Source organism: Leptonychotes weddellii, chromosome 11 (assembly GCF_054177405.1).
Source record: "Leptonychotes weddellii isolate Sample4059 chromosome 11, ASM5417740v2, whole genome shotgun sequence".
Taxonomy (NCBI): Eukaryota; Metazoa; Chordata; class Mammalia; order Carnivora; family Phocidae; genus Leptonychotes; species Leptonychotes weddellii.
Genome location: NC_138379.1, coordinates 63,421,351 through 63,441,220, shown reverse-complemented (window position 1 = coordinate 63,441,220; position 19,870 = coordinate 63,421,351). Strand labels below are relative to the sequence as shown.

The 19,870-nt window shown below is 37.7% G+C and overlaps 1 protein-coding gene across 3 annotated transcripts in view; it reads left to right on the top strand.

The window, feature by feature from the left end:
• MRE11 (MRE11 double strand break repair nuclease) overlaps positions 1 to 19,870 on the top strand; it is a 73,862-nt gene that overhangs the window by 32,770 nt on the left and 21,222 nt on the right. For all 3 annotated transcript variants that reach the window (XM_081799033.1, XM_081799034.1, XM_081799035.1), the window contains exons 13-16: positions 935 to 1,108; positions 8,104 to 8,166; positions 17,116 to 17,335; positions 18,526 to 18,606. In XM_081799033.1, the coding sequence (XP_081655159.1) occupies positions 935 to 1,108; positions 8,104 to 8,166; positions 17,116 to 17,335; positions 18,526 to 18,606 (538 nt within the window). The remainder of the gene's footprint in view (positions 1 to 934; positions 1,109 to 8,103; positions 8,167 to 17,115; positions 17,336 to 18,525; positions 18,607 to 19,870) is intronic.

The following is a 19,870-nucleotide window of genomic DNA, read 5'->3' as shown; positions in this document are numbered from 1 at the left end:
GATGTAATTTCAGAACTACTTTATTAAGACAGACACAGGATGGTGAGGCTACTTTCATTGTCATGAGTTTGTGCCACTTTAAGATCTGGTTCTATTAATTGCCTATTACTGCTGAAACAAATTTCCACATAAAACTTAATAATTGAAAATAACGCACATTTGTTATCTTACAGTTCTGTAGGTCAGAAATCTGACACCAGTCTCACTGGCCTAAAATTGAGGTGTTAGCAGGGTTGTGTTCCTTTCTGGAGACTCTAGGGGAAAATCCATTTCCTTATCTTTTCCAGTTTCTAGAGGTGTCCACATTTCTTGGCTGATAGCCTCCTCCTTCCACCTCCAAAGCCAGCAGTATTACATTTCTCTGGCCATTTTCACCCAGTCTGATCTCCCTCCAGCTCCCTCCTTTGGCCTCTCTCTTCCACTTTTAAGGATGCTCACGATTACACTGGGCCCATCTGCACAGTCCCTGGTAATCTCCTGATTGCACAGCCAGCTGATTAGCAACCTTAATTCCATCTCTAGCCAACCGTAGTTTTCCTTTGTCATGTAACATGTTCACAGCCCAGAGATTAGGAAGTGGACATCTTTAGGGGGCTGTTACTCTGCCCACTACACTGGTTAACCTAATCTCTTAATCATCAGCTACCATTTCGGGACTCTACATCACAACCACTCAGTCCTCTGCATTCCCACCTGTCTTAAACACTACTCCCATTTCTTATTTTTACCTGACTTTTTCTGGCTCATAAAATTTATTAGTAGGCTTACTTACTGTCCATTGTTTTGTTTTGTTGTTTTCCCTTCAGCAACTAGATAACTTTTTTGTCTTTTCCCCCTGGTAACATTATACTCTAATTTTCCTTGCTCATATAGAATTATTTGGTAAGGAATAGATACTGATTTCTGCATCCAGTGATTTTGTCCTCTTTTACAGAATGTGCAGCTCTCACTTCTAACAGAAAGGGGAATGGGTGAAGCAGTACAAGAATTCGTGGACAAGGAAGAAAAAGACGCCATAGAGGAATTAGTGAAATACCAGTTGGAAAAAACACAGCGATTTCTTAAAGAGCGTCATATTGATGGCCTAGAAGATAAAATCGATGAAGAGGTAACCAGTTTGGGGTGGAGAAGCTAGTTAGACACTCTCTCCTTAAGAGTAGCTTTGACTTTTCTTTCTATTAAACCACTGTTTAACTTCTTTGATTTGTTTAGTTTCCTCATCTATAAAATTGAGTTCGTAAAATGAGGATTAAAGTAGAAAAGGTCTGGAACAGAATCTTAAACATGATTGAAATCCATTAAATGTTAGCTTTGTTCTCCATAGATAGGATCTTCTCTTGAAAATGCTTTAAGATGAACCTTACAGGATGAAAACTTCTGTTCTTTTCAATTTTTTAGTTAGTTTTGTTTGAGATTTTGAATTTCATCTAGAAATTCAAATTCATCTCTAAGCATAAAAGCAGTGGAAGGATCAGAGAAGCTCTTTAGGTTTGACTGCGTAGAAATTGTAAATGTTTGCATGTCAGATTATCAAAAACCAAAATGTATTGACATGGAGAACATACTTGTATGTGGGCAGAAGAAAGGTTGATACTCATAATATTAAAGTACCTTAGTAAATGTTAAGAAAAGTAGTAAACATTTCAGTAGAAATAATGAACAAAGACATGAATAAATGGTTCACAAAAGAAAAACAAATGGTAATAAGCATATGAAAATGGTGTTCAAAGGAACTCAAATGTATTTTTTGTCAGAGTGACAGCAGTTTGAGAAAAGTATTTAGTATGCTGCTATTGGGAGTATCAAGTTTGAGCTGCTGGCATTGAAAGGCAGATTGTCAGTGTTTATCAAGAGGCTTAAGATTTCTCCTTTAACTCAGCCCTTTCCCAAGACAACAGTGAGGTGGAAATTTGTGTATGGAGTAATTTATCTAAGTGTTGTCTGCAGTGGGAAAATTTGGAAAATGTTTTGATGAAGTGAATGTTGACACATACACACTAGATATTGTGCAGCTATTAAAAATAACACTTTTGAAGAACGTGGAGAAATATTTTCAATGCTACGTGGGGAAAGAACGCCATAGATTTAAAACTGTATACACTATGATTCCAGTGATTTTTATTTTATATGTGAGTGTGTGTGTACGTGCAAAGAATGAAAAAAAATATTACAAACATTATCATTGGTTATATTCAGGTAATGGGATTATAGGGGATCATTTTCTGTATCTTCTAGATTCCCTCTGAGCAGAACAAAACATTATTTTTAAAACTCAATCCCTTTGATTTTGATGTTAGTGCCTTTAATTAGTCAACATGGTTCTCTTAAACCTTATGATGTCAGTATGCAACTAGTAATATTCCACGCCAAATACACTGGGTATATGGGGTTCATAAATTTTTGGCAGGGATGCATTTCTCCATTAAGTACCAGAAATAAAACGTGATCATCCCACTCAAATGTAAATATAAAACTATGAAACTCCTAGGAGATAACATAGGAGAAAATCTAGATGACCTTGGGTGTGGCAATGACTTTTTAGATACGACACCAAAGGTATGATCTGTGAAAGAAGGAATTGATAAGCTGGACTTCATCAAAATGAGAAACTGCTCAGTAAAAGACAATGTCAAAAGACTGAGAATACAAGCAACAGACTTGGAGGAGAAAGTATTTGTAAAAGACACATCTGGTAAAGAAATGTTATCCAAAAAATACAAAGAACTCTTAAAACTCAGCAGTAAGTGGCGCCTGGGTGGCTTCTTTGGTTAAGCGTCCGGTTCTTGGTTTCTGCTCGAGCCCTGCGTCACTCTCCGTGCTCAGCACAGAGTCTGCTTGTCCCTCTCCCTCTGCTCCTCCCTCTCTCTGTCTCTCTCAAATAAATAAAATCTTTAAAAAAACAAAACAAGATTCAGCAATAAAAAACAGGCAACCTGATGTAAAAACAGACCAAAGACCTTAATAGATACTTCACCAAAGATTTACAAATGGCAGGTAAGCATATGAAAACATGCTCTATATCATGTCATCAGGGAATCCAGATTAACAATGAAATATGCCACTATGAACCTATCAGAACGGCCAAAATCTGGAATACTGACACAACACCAAATGCTGGTGAGGATGTGGACAACAGGAAAGCTCACGCATTGCTGGTGGAAATGCAAAATGGTACAGTCACTTTGGAAGGCAGTTTGGCAGTTTCCCAAACAACTTAATATACTCTTACCATATGATCCAGCAGTCGTGCTCCTTGGTTGTCTACCTAAAGATGTTGAAAAGCTTATGTTCACATAAAAACCTGCACACAGGTTTATATAGCAGGTTTATTCATAATTGCCAAAACTTGAAAGCAACCAAGATGTCCTTCGGTAGGTGAATGGGTAAGTAAACTGTGAAACATCCAGACAAGGGAATATTATTTAGGCCAAGAAGAAAGGAACTGTCAGTCCGTGAAGAGTCATGGAGGAAACTTAAATGCATATTACTAAGTGAAAAAAACCAATCTGAAAAAGATTGTATGATTTCAACTATACAACATTCTGAAAAAAAGCAAAACTATAGAGATAGTAAGATCAGAGGTTGCAGGGGTTTAGTGAGGAGCAAGGAAAGGGATGAATAGGTGCACAGAGGATTTTTAGGGCAGTGAAACTGCTCCGTATGATACTATAATTTAGGTGGATACATGTTATTATACCTTTTTCCAGACTCCTAGCTCACCAAGAGTGAACAAAATATAAACTGGACTTTGGGGGCACCTGGCTGGCCCCATCATTGGAGCATGCAACTCTTGATCTCAGGGTTGTAAGTTTGAACCCCATGCTAGGTGTAGAGATTACTTAAAAATAAAATCTTAAAAACAACAACAGCAATAGACTTGGAATTTGGGTGATTATGATGTGGCAGTGTAGGTTCATCAGTTATAACAAATGTACCGATTCTGCTGGAGGGAGGTTGATAATAGGGGAGTCTATGTATGTGTGGGGCTAGGGGCATATGAAATCTCAGTACCTCCTTCTCAGTTTTTTTGTGAACCTAAAACTACTCTTAAATTAAAAAAAAAAACAAAACAGATAAACACAAAAGCAAATAACTTAAGCATCCCCACCTGGAGAGTTGTCGGGACTCCTGAGAGGGTGCATAAGGGATGGGGGGATGTAGCTAAGAGCATGGACTCTGAACCAAACCACCTGTGTTCAAAATCAAAACCCTTACTACCTGTATAACTACCAGTGAGTTTCTTAATCTCTCTCCACCTCTGTTTCCTCATCTGTAAAATGGGGGATAATAATAGAAACTCCTTCAAGATTGTTGTGAGGATCCAGAGAATACATGTGAAGTCCCAGAACACTGGCAGCACATGGTACCTAGTCAGTATTTTTACTCTGACTCATTTCTGCAAATGACTTAGCACTTTTGGAATGGTATATACCACCTAGAGCACTATTACATACTATGCCATTTTAAAAAATAATTTTTATCCCTTCTACCAAATCATAACAAATATACTGTCATTTCTTTTAGCTTAAACAACAAAAAAAAGCCCTCTTCACTTCCATTTCCCTTTAGCTACTACTCATCTTCTTTGTTTCTCTTTTATAGCAGAATTGCTTCAGAGTTTTCTATATTTGCTGCCCTGATTTTTCTCCCTCACTTTTCCCTTACACCCATCATCTGGGGGTTTTGATCCATCATTCCAGTGCAGGTGCTCACATTGAAGTCACCAGTGACCGCCATTGCTAAATCCACTGTCAGTTCATCTTAAATCTTCCTTGAACTCTTCTTGAAATCTTTTTCTCTTTGGCTTTAGGACCCCACCCTCTTCTGCTTTTCTTCCTGCCTCATGGTGCATATTCTCAGTTTCTCTTGTTTATTGCATCTCTCCTGTCTCTTAAATTGGGAGTCCCCAGAACTCACTCCTTGGAGCTCTTCTTCAGCTACATATTCCCTTTGTAATCTCATCCAGCTGCCTGGATTTAAATTCTATCTGTTTTGTGGTGATTTTCAAAAGTCTAGCCCAGAGCTCTCTCAGCTCAAGATTTCTGCAGTCAGCGGCCTGCTAGACATTTCTACTTGGATGTTTAATGGACACCTCAAACTATTAACATTCCCAGTCTGAACTGCTGATTTTCAGCCTTTGCTCTATGTGGTGGTTCTCTTTATGTCACCTGGATCCTAACTGTCTAGAAGTCCTTGGCATTACTCAGAATATATATAGAATCTGACTGCTTCTCTAGTCTTCATCACTACTAGAGGTCCATCGCATTGCCATTTCTCACTTAGAGTATTCTAATAGCCTCCAAACGCGTCTCTCTTTTTCTGCCTGTACCCCTCCTCCACCCCCCCCATTCTGTCCTCAGTTCAGCTGTCAGTGATACTAACATATTTCAGATCAAGTCACTCCTGCCTTAAAAAAAAAGTCCTTACAGTTTTTTTTACAAGGCCCTATTCAGTCTAGCTTTTTGTTACTTTCTTACCCTCCTATCATCTTGAGCCACAGCAATCTCCTTGCTATTTCTTAAACATATCATGCATTCTGGTATGTTAAAAAGATTTTTTAAAAATATTTTTTTAAGATTTTATTTATTTATATATATATATATATATAGCAAGGGAGGGCCAAAAGGAGAAAAGGAGAAGGAAAAAGAATCTCAAGCAGACTCCGAGCTGAGCATGGAGCCCAACGTGGGACTCGATCTCACCACCCTGAGATCATGACCTGAGCTGAAACCAAGAGTCGGACACTTAACCAGCTCAGCCACTCAGGCACACCTCTCCCAGTGCCTTTATGTACACTTTTTCCTTTGATTAGAATGTTTTCTCCTTGTTATCCAAGACTCATTCCCTTTGCTCATAAATTACCTTCTCATTGCGGCCTTGCATGATCATTCCGTTCAGATGTGACCTCTCGTCAGTATTCCTCACCCTCTTCCTGCTTTATTTCTCTCTGTATACTTACTGTCTTTTGCAAAGCGTTCACGGGTTCAGATATTTGAACATTGAACAACTCAAGACTCCACTGAGCATACTCATTTAAGGTTTTTATTTAAAGGCAAACGATATGGTGCATCAAGGAAAAGAGTATGGGCAGGCATTAGAGACCTGTGAGAAGCCAGACATAAGATTTCATGTCCTCATTTGCACAGAGTGGTCCCTGGATTGAACACACCAAGATTTGTGCAGAAGTTCCCAGGGAATCTTTTATGCCCCTCTGGTCTCATAATCAAGCCATGCTTCCAACTGGTTATGCAGGTTGAAAACCATCAGTAAACAAACATCAGTAAATAAATGGCTCCCCAGAGATGACAGAGCGTTCTTAGTCTAGCTGTAAATTAACTCAGTCTGACCCAACTTCTAAAACACAATATAACTTCTTATTTTGTTTTTGTTTATTGGCTACATACACAGGCACACAATCCTAAACTCCATGGGGGCAGAATTTGTAACTATTTATTCATTGTTGGATTCTCAGTTCCTACAATAGTGCTTGGCACATAATGGGTGCTCAGTAAAGAGGTGCTAAGTAAATTACTAAACAAATAGAGGTTTTCCCTAATTACATAACTACACTATAAGAGCCTGTTGGGCAGGATTTAAAAAGAAAGAATCTCTAGTTTCCCTTTTGGTTCCAGGACCATCCATTATCAGCAAACAGTAAACATTTAGTAGTTGACTTGATAAAATGATTTTCAGAGTCCCACCCACTTCAGATACTATTTTTTTAAAGATTTACTTATTTATTTTAAAGAGAGTGCACACGTGAGCAGGGGGAGGGGCAGAGAGAATCTCCAGCAGACTCCCCACTGAGTGCAGAACCCTATGTGGGCTCCATCTCAGGACCCTGAGATCATGACTTGAGCTAAAATTAAGAGCTGGGCGCTTAACCTATAGAGCCACCCAGGTGTCCCCAGATACTATTTTTAGAGAGCCTCCTGGATGTCTTACAGCCTAACATCTAAGAATGATATGAGCCATGTAATAAATATTTCAAGCCTCTGAAAGAAGAGATTTTTGCTTTTAACTATTTTACTAAAGTATGACACTCATAGGTATCAGAGTTTTTTCTTTTGCAGTCTAATAGACCCATTTTTCAGTGACATGGAACATTTTGGCAACTGGTAATACAGTTTTGCTTAGGGCCAATATATATATATTTTTAGAGTACAGTTCTGACATTTTAATGTAAGTCACTAGGGAAGTATGATTTCTTTAATCAATCAACAAAACTGTACTTAAATTTCCAAGTTTTTGGTGTACTCTTGAAAACAGTATGAAGGTTCCTCAAAAAGTTAAAAATAGAACTACCCTACTACCCAGCAGTTTTGCACCACTAGGTATTTACCCGAAGGATACAAAAATATGGATTTGAAGGGGCACATGCACCCTGATGTTTATGGCAGCATTATTAACAATAGCCAGACTATGGAAAGAGCCCAGATGTCTATCGACTGATGAATGGATAAAGAAGATATGATATGGTGTACACACACACATACATATATATATGATGGAATATTACTCAGCCATCAAAAAGAGTGAAATCTTGCCATTTGCAGCAACATGGATAGAGCCAGAGTGTATTATACTAAGTGAAATAAGTCAGAGAAAGACAAATACTATAGGATTTCACTCATGTGGAATTTAAGAAACAAAACACATGAACATATGGGAGGCAGAGAGAGAGAGAAACTGTAAGAGACTCTTAACGATAGAGAACAAACTGAGGGTTGATGGGGGAGGTGGGTGGGGGATGGGCTAGATGGTGATGGGTATTAAGGAGGGCACTTGTTACGATGAGCACTAGGTATTATATGTAAGTGATGAATTACTAAATTCTACTCCTAAAACCAATATTACATTATATGTTAACTAACTAGAATTTTTTTATTATTTTTTAAATTTTTTATTGTTATGTTAATCACCATACATTAATTACATCATTAGTTTTTGATGTAACTAACTAGAATTTAAATAAAAATTTGAAACAAAAAATTCCCAAGTTTTATGTTGTAATGGAAAGCATTTCTTAATCAGTTGTAGCCCATTGTTTTATATTTCCGTGATAGGACTAAGCAACATTTTTGATTTACTGTTTTAACACAGGTACGCCGTTTCAGAGAAAGCAGACAAAAAAACACTAATGAAGAAGATGATGAAGTTCGAGAGGTAATTTCTCCTGTAAATTACTATGCTTCTGTGTCAGTTTGTTAAGCTAGAATGACTAGTAGGTTTGTTTAGAATAGTCGACCTTACTTTGGCAGATAGGACTGAGCAGGGATTGGCTGAGGAGATTTATACCAGTGCAGCCTGCCAATATTCGGCTTGCCAGTATTCCTTTTTTATCCTTTTGCTCTTTTTGGAAACTTATTTAATTGTGTTGGGGGGGGGCTAGGGAGGAGCATACAACAAGAGCCCTTAGTAATCAAAATAATACATAATTGCTATCAGAGCATCTTATTAGCATAAGATGAAATCTTACCCTACTGAGCTGATACTATTTTGGGCAAAAAGGAAGAAACTTGTGTTTTGCTAGCAGTATTACCATAGATAAATATACAGAGTCCACTGGGCTTTCTAAAATGTTGAAATGGGCTTGATCACCATCAATGCTGTCTTTCTCGGTCTCTTCGCAGTTTAGGAACTTCTGGTTAGCGACTATTTACTGAAACTTTGGGCCTCTATCTGGTACTTGGTGAATTCACGGTTGAAGATAGATTTTTCGGGTTTTCTGATTGTCCTTGGTGTTTCATTATTGCTATCTAGTATGTAAAGGTTATCTGATAACTAATTTATTGTTGAGATTATCTTGATTGCTTTCATTCGTATCTGTTACAACTTAGCGATTCTACTTTGCATTAGCAATACAGATATGGAAAATGTGTGGTTCGTGTCCAGCAGAGACTCTTGGTTTAGTAGGTGAGGCAGATATATGTAGAAAGAAAATGTTAAACCTTAGCATGACCTAAAGGGTCACCTTCGCTGAATTAATAAACAGTCCTGCTAATCCATTGTCATTTTCCTAAGTATTTCAGAACTGCTCCTGATAGGCGGTGAATGGGAAAGAGCTGGAGCACTCGACACATCCCTTAAATTAACTTTTATATCTTCTACTATTTTCTCTGCTGCAAGCAAAAAAGAATAAGACACCCTTCTCCCCCCCCCACCCCCACCCTTTAAATATTTTTTGCCTTGTTTTAAGCACACTCCTTAGGTAAAAGTCAATACCTGGGACACTCAGTTTACTCCTTTTTCCTCTGAACTCTCTTCCAAAGGAATCCCTGTTTAGTGGTTGATCTACTGATGACTACTAGGTAATACCACAGCCTTTAATGTGAAGCAGTTTTAGATCCTGACAGAGGAAAAGTCAGTTATCAAATAATTCTTCGGTACTGGGACACCTGGGTGGCTCCGATGGTTAAGCGTCTGCCTCCAGCTCAGGTCATGATCTCAGTGTCCTGGGATCAAGTCCCATGTCCGGCTCCCTGCTCAGCGGGGAGTCTGCTTTTCCCTCTCCCTCTGCCTGCTGCTCGTCCTGCTTGTGCTCACTCTCTCTGTCAAATAATAAAGTCTTTAAAAAATAAAAATAAAATTGTTTGGTACCATCTCTAAAGGCCATGAGATAGACTTTTTTTCTCTTTTTTAAATAAAATTCCAAGTCTATATCTGATTTACTTCATCGTCTGTCAAACCGTACAGGCTTCTTAGGATTTTAGGCTGATCCAATAATGCGCCTTACCTGGAATGTTAAGGAATAGGAACGTAGCATTTTGGGTGTTTTTTCTTTTCTCTGTCTTGTTACAGAAATTTGATGCCCTGTGCTTAATGTGGGGAAGTCACCCCCCCCCAAATTATGTCCCAGTTCATTAGAATACGTAGGAATAGCAGTATAGTAACTCAGTTAATAATATTTCTTTAGAGAGGATATGCGAGGATAATCTTCTCAGTGTCTAGTTTTGTGTCAGGTTTCTTCCCTTTGTACAACTTACACTGTCTCCATCATGTAATATGGGGAACTTTGCAACATTAACTAACATTACCAGCGGTAGTGCCAGTACCGGCTACAGTTTTTTCCCTACCTCCTTCCTCCCTTTCGTGAATAGCCTTCAGTACTTGATCATAGAACTAAAAGCTCTCACCATCCACTGAATTTCACAGTCAGCATTCCCGATGTCAGAGTCATTCCCCTACATCAGTGTAGTGGAAAAAGCAGAACGCGTTACCTACTTGGTTTTATTCATTACTGTTTTAAAGGGGAAAGGGCAAATGGTATTCATTAAATTTTCATTTACTGATTTTTTTTCTAGATGTGTCATGTACACAATTTCAGTTTCCATTTTACAAATGACACTGAGAGCATAGTAAAGGTTACACGGTGGGGTGGAATTTGAACCTATTTCTACCTTCAAGTCTAGACTTTTCTACCATACTACGTCCAGAACTTTGTATTATAACAACATTAACATAATGCATGGCCAATGAATGGCTAAAAATGTGAAATTTCTGAAAGTTTTTGATGTGCAGAACATCAAAAATCACTGTCCCTCAGAAGCATAGATGGAGCTCTGCTGTACTACTTACAAGATGGTTTTGGGGAGCTAAGAGGAGGAAGCTAGAGATTAGGGATCCCTTACCACATTTATATTTGTATTCATCTTACAGAGCACCCTTAAAGTACAAAAGAGTTTGCCAAATAGCAAGAATGAATACTAGAAGAAAGAAACGACTCCTGGTTCTTGGATCATTTAAACTTAACTAACCATTTCAATTTAACAGATTACAGAAACATTTCTTTGCATGCTCTTTGTGTTTGGAGCCCCTAAACTGTTTTTCATTAGTCTTTTAAAGAATTAGAGTGAATATTTTATAAAAGGAAGGTAGTAGAGGACCTGACAAATTGCATTTGGGAGTTTTACAGAAGAAAGCACTTTTGGGTTTAGATTTTTCAGCTATATTTTAAGACTTTAGCAGGTAATTGGGGTTTCCTAGGTAATTTGTCAGCTTGCCATAGGATGTTATAAATGGTCTTAGCATACTATTTAGGACTTGGAGTGGAATTTGAGACTTTCCTGAGCTAGAACTCCCAACTGTGTAGAATCATTTAGCTCAGAACATGAATCCTAGTACCATGTTTAAATTATTTAAACAGACAAAAGCATTAGTCATTCCAAGAGGCTTTAAAACCTCTTGTTCACATTGAAAAGCTCTAAGTATTTTCTTTAACTATAAGTTCACATTTAAATAAAAGGCCAAACAGTAAATGTTTTGGGCTTTGCAGGCCATATGTGGTCTTTGTCACATTTTCTTCTCTGTGTATGTGGTTGGGTTTTTGTTGTTTTTTTTTTAAATCCTTTAAAAATGTAAAATCTATTCTTGGTCTGACCCATAGTCTGTAGTTTACCCAGCCTCTGGTTTCCTGTGTTCTGCCTGGATTTGAGGCAGCATTGATACCCTCTTTCAAACTGTAATACCAAACACTATCAACAAAGTGAAAAGGCATCCCGTAGGATGGGAGAAGATACTTGCAAATCATGTATTTGGTAAGTGATTAATATTCAGAACGTACAAAGAATTCGTAAAACTCAGTCACAGCAAAAAGTGGATGAAGGACTTGAATAGACATTTCTACAAAGAAGATAAACAGGTGACCAATAAGCACATGAGAAGATGCTCAACATCACTAGTGAAATGCAAATCTAAACCACAAAGCCACTTCACATTTATTAAGATGAATATTACAAAAAAGAGAATAGTGTTGCCACGAATAAGGAGAAATTGCAAGCCTCATGCATTGCTGGTGGGAATATAAAAGCTTCTGTGGAAAATAGTATGATTTCTCAAAAAATTAAAAATAGAATTATGTGACCTAGCAACTGTACTTCTAGGTATTTACCCCAAGGAATTGAGAGCAAGGACTCAGATATTTGTACACCCAAGCTTATAGCATTCCCAGTAGCCAAAAGGTGGTAGCAATTCAAATGGCCATCAGAAGATGTACAGATAAACAAAATGTGGTGTGTATGTGTGATGATGGACTTCTGCTTAGCCTTAAAAGGAATGAAGTTCCAGTAATGCTATAATATGGATGAACCTTGAAAACATTATACTAAGCGAAGTAAGACAGGTGAAAGTATTAGTATTAGAAAGGATGAGTATTACATGATTCCACTTAAATGAGATCCCTAGAGTAGTCAAATTCATATGGACAGAAAGTAGAATAGTGGTAATGAGGGGAAGGGGGTGGCTAGGGAATGGAGAGTTGTTTTTTAACAGGTATGGAGTGTCAGTTTGAAATGACGAGAAAGGTCTGGAGGTGGATGACGGTGATGTTGTACAACAGTGTGAATGTGTTTTTAATGCCACTGAATTGTACACAATTGTAAGATGCTCTATTTAATGGTATATATATTTTGTCACAATTTAAAAAAAACAGGTGTACTACCAGGATAGGTTTTCGAATCTCACAAAAAAGCATATGGAAACATTGTCCTACCAGTGGCCCTGACCCTGCACTTAGGATGGCTGTGGACCTACACTCCTGAGGCCAATTAGAATCCCACTGCTAATTCTTAGAAGTAACATACTTCCTATATATCTGTACACTCCAGAGCCTGTTGCACAGAAAAGTGGAGTTAAAATATTTGAGTGTCATGTTAAATGATAAAATGAAGGTATGGTATTTAGACAAAGGGAAGGTATAAAATTTGGAAATGATGGTGGGTAATTCATTCCAAGAAAGAATCATAAAAGGTCACATGCATCTTAAATTTTTGCTAGATAACTGCCATATCATTCCAGAGATGTGACACCAGTTTGCATTCTAACCAGTATTGGGGGTTGCTTATTTCTCCACATCCTTGTCATCCTGATGTATTATGACATCTTTTGATCTTTACAAATCCGAGGGCTGAGGAAATTGTTTCTTACTATTGTTTTTAACCCGTACTTTTGTTGCTAGTGACTCAGCGATTTTTATGTTTATAAACCATTTGTATTTACGTGAAACACCTGGTCATGTTCTTCGCCCAGAAATTTTTGTTCGATTTGGTTTTTGTGCCGAGGACATTGGTCTCTCTGTAAGAGCACTCACAGGAGAATGTGCACACACTCTATGTGTGTGTGGGGGGGTAGCATATTTTAGGGTATTTGTCGTGTAAAAGAAGGGTTTTGGAGTTTCTTCAAATCCAGAATGGGTGATGAACTAAGTGCCTTTTTGACATCTGTGGAGATAAACGTGTGGGATTTTTCCTCCGTTCTATTAATTCGGCAATAAATTGAATTATATTAAAACATATTCTATTATTGCCCCATCCTTGTTACTACTTTGTGAACCTTCTGGTAATGGGTATCCTGGTTTTTCCATATGTTCCTGGATTCTCTTTGTTTGCTTGAATATTCATAAGTGAGATCCTGTAATCTTTTTGTGCATGCAGTCCTTTGTCAGTTTTTCAGTACCATGTTATGCTGGCTCTGTACAAAGAAGTTGGAAGCTTGCTTTCTTTATGCTCTGGGACTATCGAAAGAGCAGTGGAATTATCTGTTCTTTGAAGATTTGATAGAATACCTGTGAAACTTTGTGGTTGTGGTTCCTTTTCCGGGGGTGTTGTTCCTTTAACAAATTTCTCCCATTATTTGATATTATTATTAGTCTGTTGAGACTATGTGTCTCTTGTTGGATCCGTTTAGGTCATTTATTTTCCACATTACTTAGAATTGAAGAGTATTTTGTCAGGATTCTTTTAATTTCCCCTCAATCTTTTTTCCCCTCCATTCTGATTTTTAATGATGTATACTTGTTTTTTCTTCCTTTTTATTAAGTTAGTGATTTTTATCAATGTGACTTCGTCCCAGAGGATCAGTTCTTAAATTTACTAATTTGAATGGATTTTTGCTTAAAATTTGTTTATGATTGTATCTTTATTGATTTCTCATAATTCCTTTTGGATGGACTTTACTTGTCCTATGTTATGGAATATCAAATCTACTTATTTTCATTCATTCTTTTTTAACAGGCTGTAGGCTTTCTTTATAAACACTGCTTTGTTTTGTATATTCCAGTATACAATATTTTTTTTTAAAGATTTTATTTATTTATTTGACACAGAGAGAGACAGCGAGAGCAGGAACACAAGCAGGGGGAGTGGGCGGGAGGCTTCCCGCGGAGCAGGGAGCCCAATGTGGGGCTCGATCCCAGGACCCTGGGATCATGACCTGAGCTGAAGGCAGACGCTTAACGACTGAGCCACCCAGGCGCCCTCCAGTATACAATATTTTTATTATTTTCTAGATTTCTGCAATTTTAGTTTTGTGGGTTGGAGGCAGGTTTTTTTTTTAATTATCATTAATTACTAATTTTATTCATGGCAATTAGACTGTATAATACCCTTTACTATTTAGAACTTAATTGATATTTTTCTTAGCACCCCATGATGTATTAGTTAAACATTTCATGAGGTCTTGAAAAGTCTATATTTATTTTCAGAGTATAGAGTTCAACATACATCAATTAGATCTGTTTTATTAATTATGTAATTTAAGTCTCCTTTTTCCCTTTAAGTGTACTTTTTAAAAAGTACAGCTGGTTCTTGTTATTTCTTTATGTTCTGTGTCACTGCAAACACTAACCTAGTGAATACTGAACTGTATTGCTCCTAGGGGAAATAACAGGATTGGGTTCCTGCCAACTACTGGTTATAGCATTTTTATCCCGAGTAGTACATAACCTTTTTCATGTGTATTTCTGTTTTAATATATAGTTGAGTCATTAACATTGAACTTAGAGACAGCAACCCTATAATCTTGCCTGAATGAAGCTTATCTCACACACCTATTTCATCTGTAAGGCATATCACAGCCTTCTTGCACTTGGGAGTACTGGACAGCACTTCAGCTACACTAAATCACTGACTAAACACACAAAAATGTGAAAAACATGGCACTAAATATGCCACAGAAAGGACACTTGTTTAAAGTGTGAGAGCTGAAACAGGAAGGCTGAGTGTTCCATTCTTCATCTTCATCTGGGAATGTGTGTGTCAAGAGACTCGGAATTTTTGGGTGCCTGGGTGGCTCAGATGGTTAAGCATCTGCCTTCGGCTCAGGTCATGATCCCAGGGTCCTGGGATCAAGTCCTGCATCAGGCTCCCTGCTTAACGGGGAGCCTGCTTCTCCCTCTGCCACTCCCCCTGCTTGTGCTCTCTCTCTCTCTCTCTCTGTGTGTCAAATAAATAAATAAGTAAAATCTAAAAAAAAAAAAAAGAGCCTCGGAATTTTTACCACTGCACTGGTCCACAGATGACTGCAGAAGTATCAGGAATATTGTTCTGGGGTTTACAGATAAAGTTTGGCAAGTAGGTGATTTGCAGATACAGAATCTGGGAATAATGAGGATTGACCATACTTCATCTGGGACAAGAAAAATGAGTTGAAATCTTTCTGCGATTTTTTCTTTGTATTTTTTTTTTTTTTTAAGATTTTATTGTCAGAGAGAGAGCGCGCGTGCGCGCGCAGGGGGAGCGGCAGGCAGAGGGAGAAGCAGGCTCCCTGCTGGGCAAGGAGCCCGTTGCGGGACTCCATCCCAGGACCCTGGGATCATGACCTGAGCTGAAGGCAGATGCTTAACCGACTGAACCACCCAGGCATCCCTTTTTCTTTTTCTTTTTTGTTATGTTCCCTGAAGTTTTTTTCTTTTTACATGGTAATGCCGTGCTGAGCCCTTCATGCTGGGATTTTGCTGTTACTTCCTTTAAGCTGAAATCATCATCATACAGCTGGATTATCTCCCACCTCCCACTTCACTCCTACTTCTACCCTACGTGCTTTCTTCTCATCTCCTCATTTAGTCCTGCCTCTCTTTACTTCATGGTATCAAGAGAGCTCAGAAATGCTCTACCCACCTATTCTTAGTCTTGGAATTTTTTATTCCAAGCAAGAGAGACTATAGTCATGGTCCCTTTGGATATATAGATCAATTTTAGAGAGCTCTGTACTGCCTAAGACTCTTTTCTACCTTGTTCCTTAGGTCAGATCTTCATTATATCCATTAACTCTTCAGAACTTTTGTGTTTAGAAGTTGGAGCTATTTTCTCATCATGTTCATTTCTGTTCTCCTTACTACAGTTTGATTAGTTTAAGGGAAGAGCTCAGAGCAACATTGCTTTTATTTTATTTTTAATCAAAAAATCTGTATTCATTTCAGAGTTAAAATATTTCATTAAGTCTCAAACTTGTCTTTTCTTGGCAGTTTCTTATCAAATTAAAGTTTGTGGCATATTCTTGGTCCTAAGCTTTTCATTCTTTCCCAGGCCTTCAATTGTTATATTCTACTTAATTCTTTTAATCTTTTTTTTTTTTTTTAAAGCTTTTGTATAGTTATTTATTTGAGAGCACAAGGTGGGGGGAGGAGCAGAAGGATAGGGACAAGCAGACTCCAGACTAAGCGCAGAGCCTAGTGCAGGGCTTGATCTCACAACCCTGAGATCTCAACCTGAGCCAAAATCAAGAGTCGGACCCTTAACCAACTGAACCATCCAGGCGCCCCTCTTTTTATCTTTTTATTCTTAATTCTACTTAATTTTTTTAAGAGATGATTGCTCATAATTTTCTGATTACAGAGTAATATTTTAGAAAAACTATATAGTAGAAAATTTATCCTATTTGTGAATAAAGAAGAAAACGAGCACCCTAAAATTTCATCACCCAGAGATAACAGACATTTTTTGTAAGCATTTTTCTTGTCACTAATATTAAGAGCCCATTGTACAGAGTAGCTCAAATGATGACAGTCTCTTATAAATGGTGATGTTGAATTAGGGGTGATTGCTAATATTCTTACCAGTTAAAAAAGTTTTGATTCTGTGGAATTTTATCGTTCTCAGCACAGCTTTTCAAAAGGTCTCATTTTCCAGATAGTATGGCAGATTGATCTGACAAATTGTAGGAATTGAATTTGACAGACAGGGGAGGGGAGTTGTCCTGCTTGGCATTTTTATAGCATAATTAGTGAAAAATAATAGTATAGACAATTTGGCAATAGTGCATGTTATCTGAATGACCAGATCAATGACTTAGGATGCTGCATCACCTACTAGTGTGTATTTTCTCCTCTTTCCCTCTCAGGCTATGACAAGGGCCAGAGCCCTCAGATCTCAGTCTGAGGACTCTGCTTCTGCCTTTAGTGCTGAGGACCTTATGAGTATAGATTTGGCAGAACAGATGGCTGAGGACTCTGATGAGGACATCACAGCAGCAGCCAGCAGAGGAGGAGGCCGAGGAAGAGGCCGCCGAGGAGGAAGAGGACAGAACTCAGCCTGGAGAGGGGGGTCTCAGAGAGGAAGAGGTTAGCAGTCGGTACCAGCTTGCACACACATTCAGACTTGGCAGCTGAACGGGACACACAGGATCGTATTCCTATCGTCAGAATTAAGTGTTGCTATCTTCTAAAATTTTGTGTTTATAATGCATAAAACCAGTCTTTAATATAGTTCTGACATGTATGTTTACTTAAATAGATTTTAATGGCCATGTGCACGTAATGTTTTAATGACTTTTTTTTTTTTAAGATTTTTTTTTATTTATTATTTGACGGGGAGAGAGAGACAGTGAGAAAGGGAACACAAGCAGGGGGAGTGGGAGAGGAAGAAGCAGGCTTCCCGTGGAGCAGGGAACCTGACGCAGGGCTCCATCCCAATCATGACCTGAGCTGAAGGCAGACGCTTAACAACTGAGCCACCCAGGCGCCCCTGTTTTAATGACTCTTAACATATTTTTTTAAGAACTTCACTACGCTCCTCACACAGTACCTTTTGGGTACATTTAATGTCATATTTACTCTCACACCTATAAAATAATGGGCAGATATGAGCTGCTAAGGAAAATGGCTATCTAATGACCATTGGCAGCAGGAAGAAACTCCAGGTCATTAACATTATTTTTGTTACTGTCATAAGATACAAATGCCCTTATTTGTATAAAGTGGCTTCATAAAATTTGTTCAAAAAGAATACTACCCTAAAACAATTTGATTTCTTAAAGCAGTCATAAACATTAATTGCCATCATTGTATTTAACGTGGGACTATTGTCATTGAATAATCCAAATAATAGAAAATTGGCCATCCAGTGACTTCCTGATGCGTTGTATGACTTCGTTTCTAGGAATATTTTTAAATTGTTTTTATTAAATATTTATCCATTGGAATTTTAAGCTGGTAAAATAGTACTTAAAAGTTAAAAATTTCCAGGGAAAGAGATCCTCATCCTCTAGTGATAATTTATTTTCATTATCCTTACGTTTACAAAATGTTTCCTTAAATTTTGATTGGAAGAGTATGAACCAAATGTGGTATAAGTATAGTTTTTGAAAAGTGATTAGACTATGTGTTTCTTGTTATATATGTCTTTGACTTTTTATACATAAACTATGTTTTGATGTAACTTTTTTTACATTTCATTTTGGCATTGTCTTAAAAAAAAAAAACCTTGGCTACTGATACAATTGTATAGTGACTGCTCATTATTCTAACAATAGGCACTGGTCTAGAGACTTCTACTCGAAGCAGAAGTTCAAAGGCCACTATGTCAACACCTAGAAACATGTCTATTATAGATGGTGAGTATGGGTTGCAAATGATTTTCTAGCAGTTATTTATAAATCCCAACATAGGAAGACCTAGGAAATCCTCATTAGGAAACCTCACTGGTTTGTGTTGCCATTGTTGGGGGGTCAAAAGGGTTATTAGCATTACAAGATAAATTCTTCTTTAAAAGGTCTTTGCCATTCATCAGAGTTACTTTCAAGGGAGAATCTTAAAAAGTATTTTTTATAATCCCTTACTTTTAGACAGATTTGATTATTTCCTGTTTATAGAGAGACCCTGAAGGCAGAAAAATGAGTCAGTTGGTCAATATGTCAACAATGATCAAGAAAGAACCACTTCTTAATATAGTGTTTACTTTCTTAAGCTTCTTTTCTCCAGCTCTATGGTTAGCACAAGAAAGTCTGTGATCTGTATTTAAGATAATACTCATAATAGCTAATGTCTATGAAAGAGTTAACTGCATGCTTCCCAAAGCTCTGTGGTTAGATACTTATGTTATCCCTGTTTTACAGAAAAGGGATCTGAGGCTTTGAAAAGATAGGCAGTTTACCCATGGTCTCACAGCTAGTAAATTTTAGAACTTGGGTTAATCCCACATTCCCTAGACTCCAGAACCAGTGGTTAACCACTATATAGTTGATCCTTGAACAGAGTGGGTTTGAACTGTGCAGGTCCACTTATAAGTGGGTTTTTTCCAATAAATTACAGTACTGTAAATGTATTTTCCCTTCCATATGAAAAATATGATTTTCTTAACATTTTCTTTTCTTGAGCTTACTTTGTTGTAAGAACACAGTATATAAACAACATACAAAATAAGTGTTAATCAGCTGTTTATGTTGTCAGTAAGGCTTCCAATAAATAATAGGCTATTAGTAGTTAAGTTTTGGGGGAGTTAGAAGAAGTTACATGGGGATTTTTGGACTTTGCAGGGGTCAGTGCCCCTAACCCCTGAATTCAAGGGTCAACTGTACTGCTAGTTTCCAGAGCAAGATAAGATTAGAGACCTAGCTACTGGTTCTCAGTAGAGAGGTCTTTGCATTGTACAGAATAACCTATCGAATTAATGTGAAGATAGAGTAAACCGCCCGGAAGGAAGTGAATTGTGACACCATCAGAGGAAGTCTTGGACATTTATTGGATGGCAACTGACATTGGAGGAAGGATACAAACATCAAATCCAATAAATGACTCTTATTTGTTGTTGTTGTTTTAGTGTTCAACAATTTATCAGTTGCGTAAATCCAATAAATGCCTAAAGAAACTTTTTTAAAA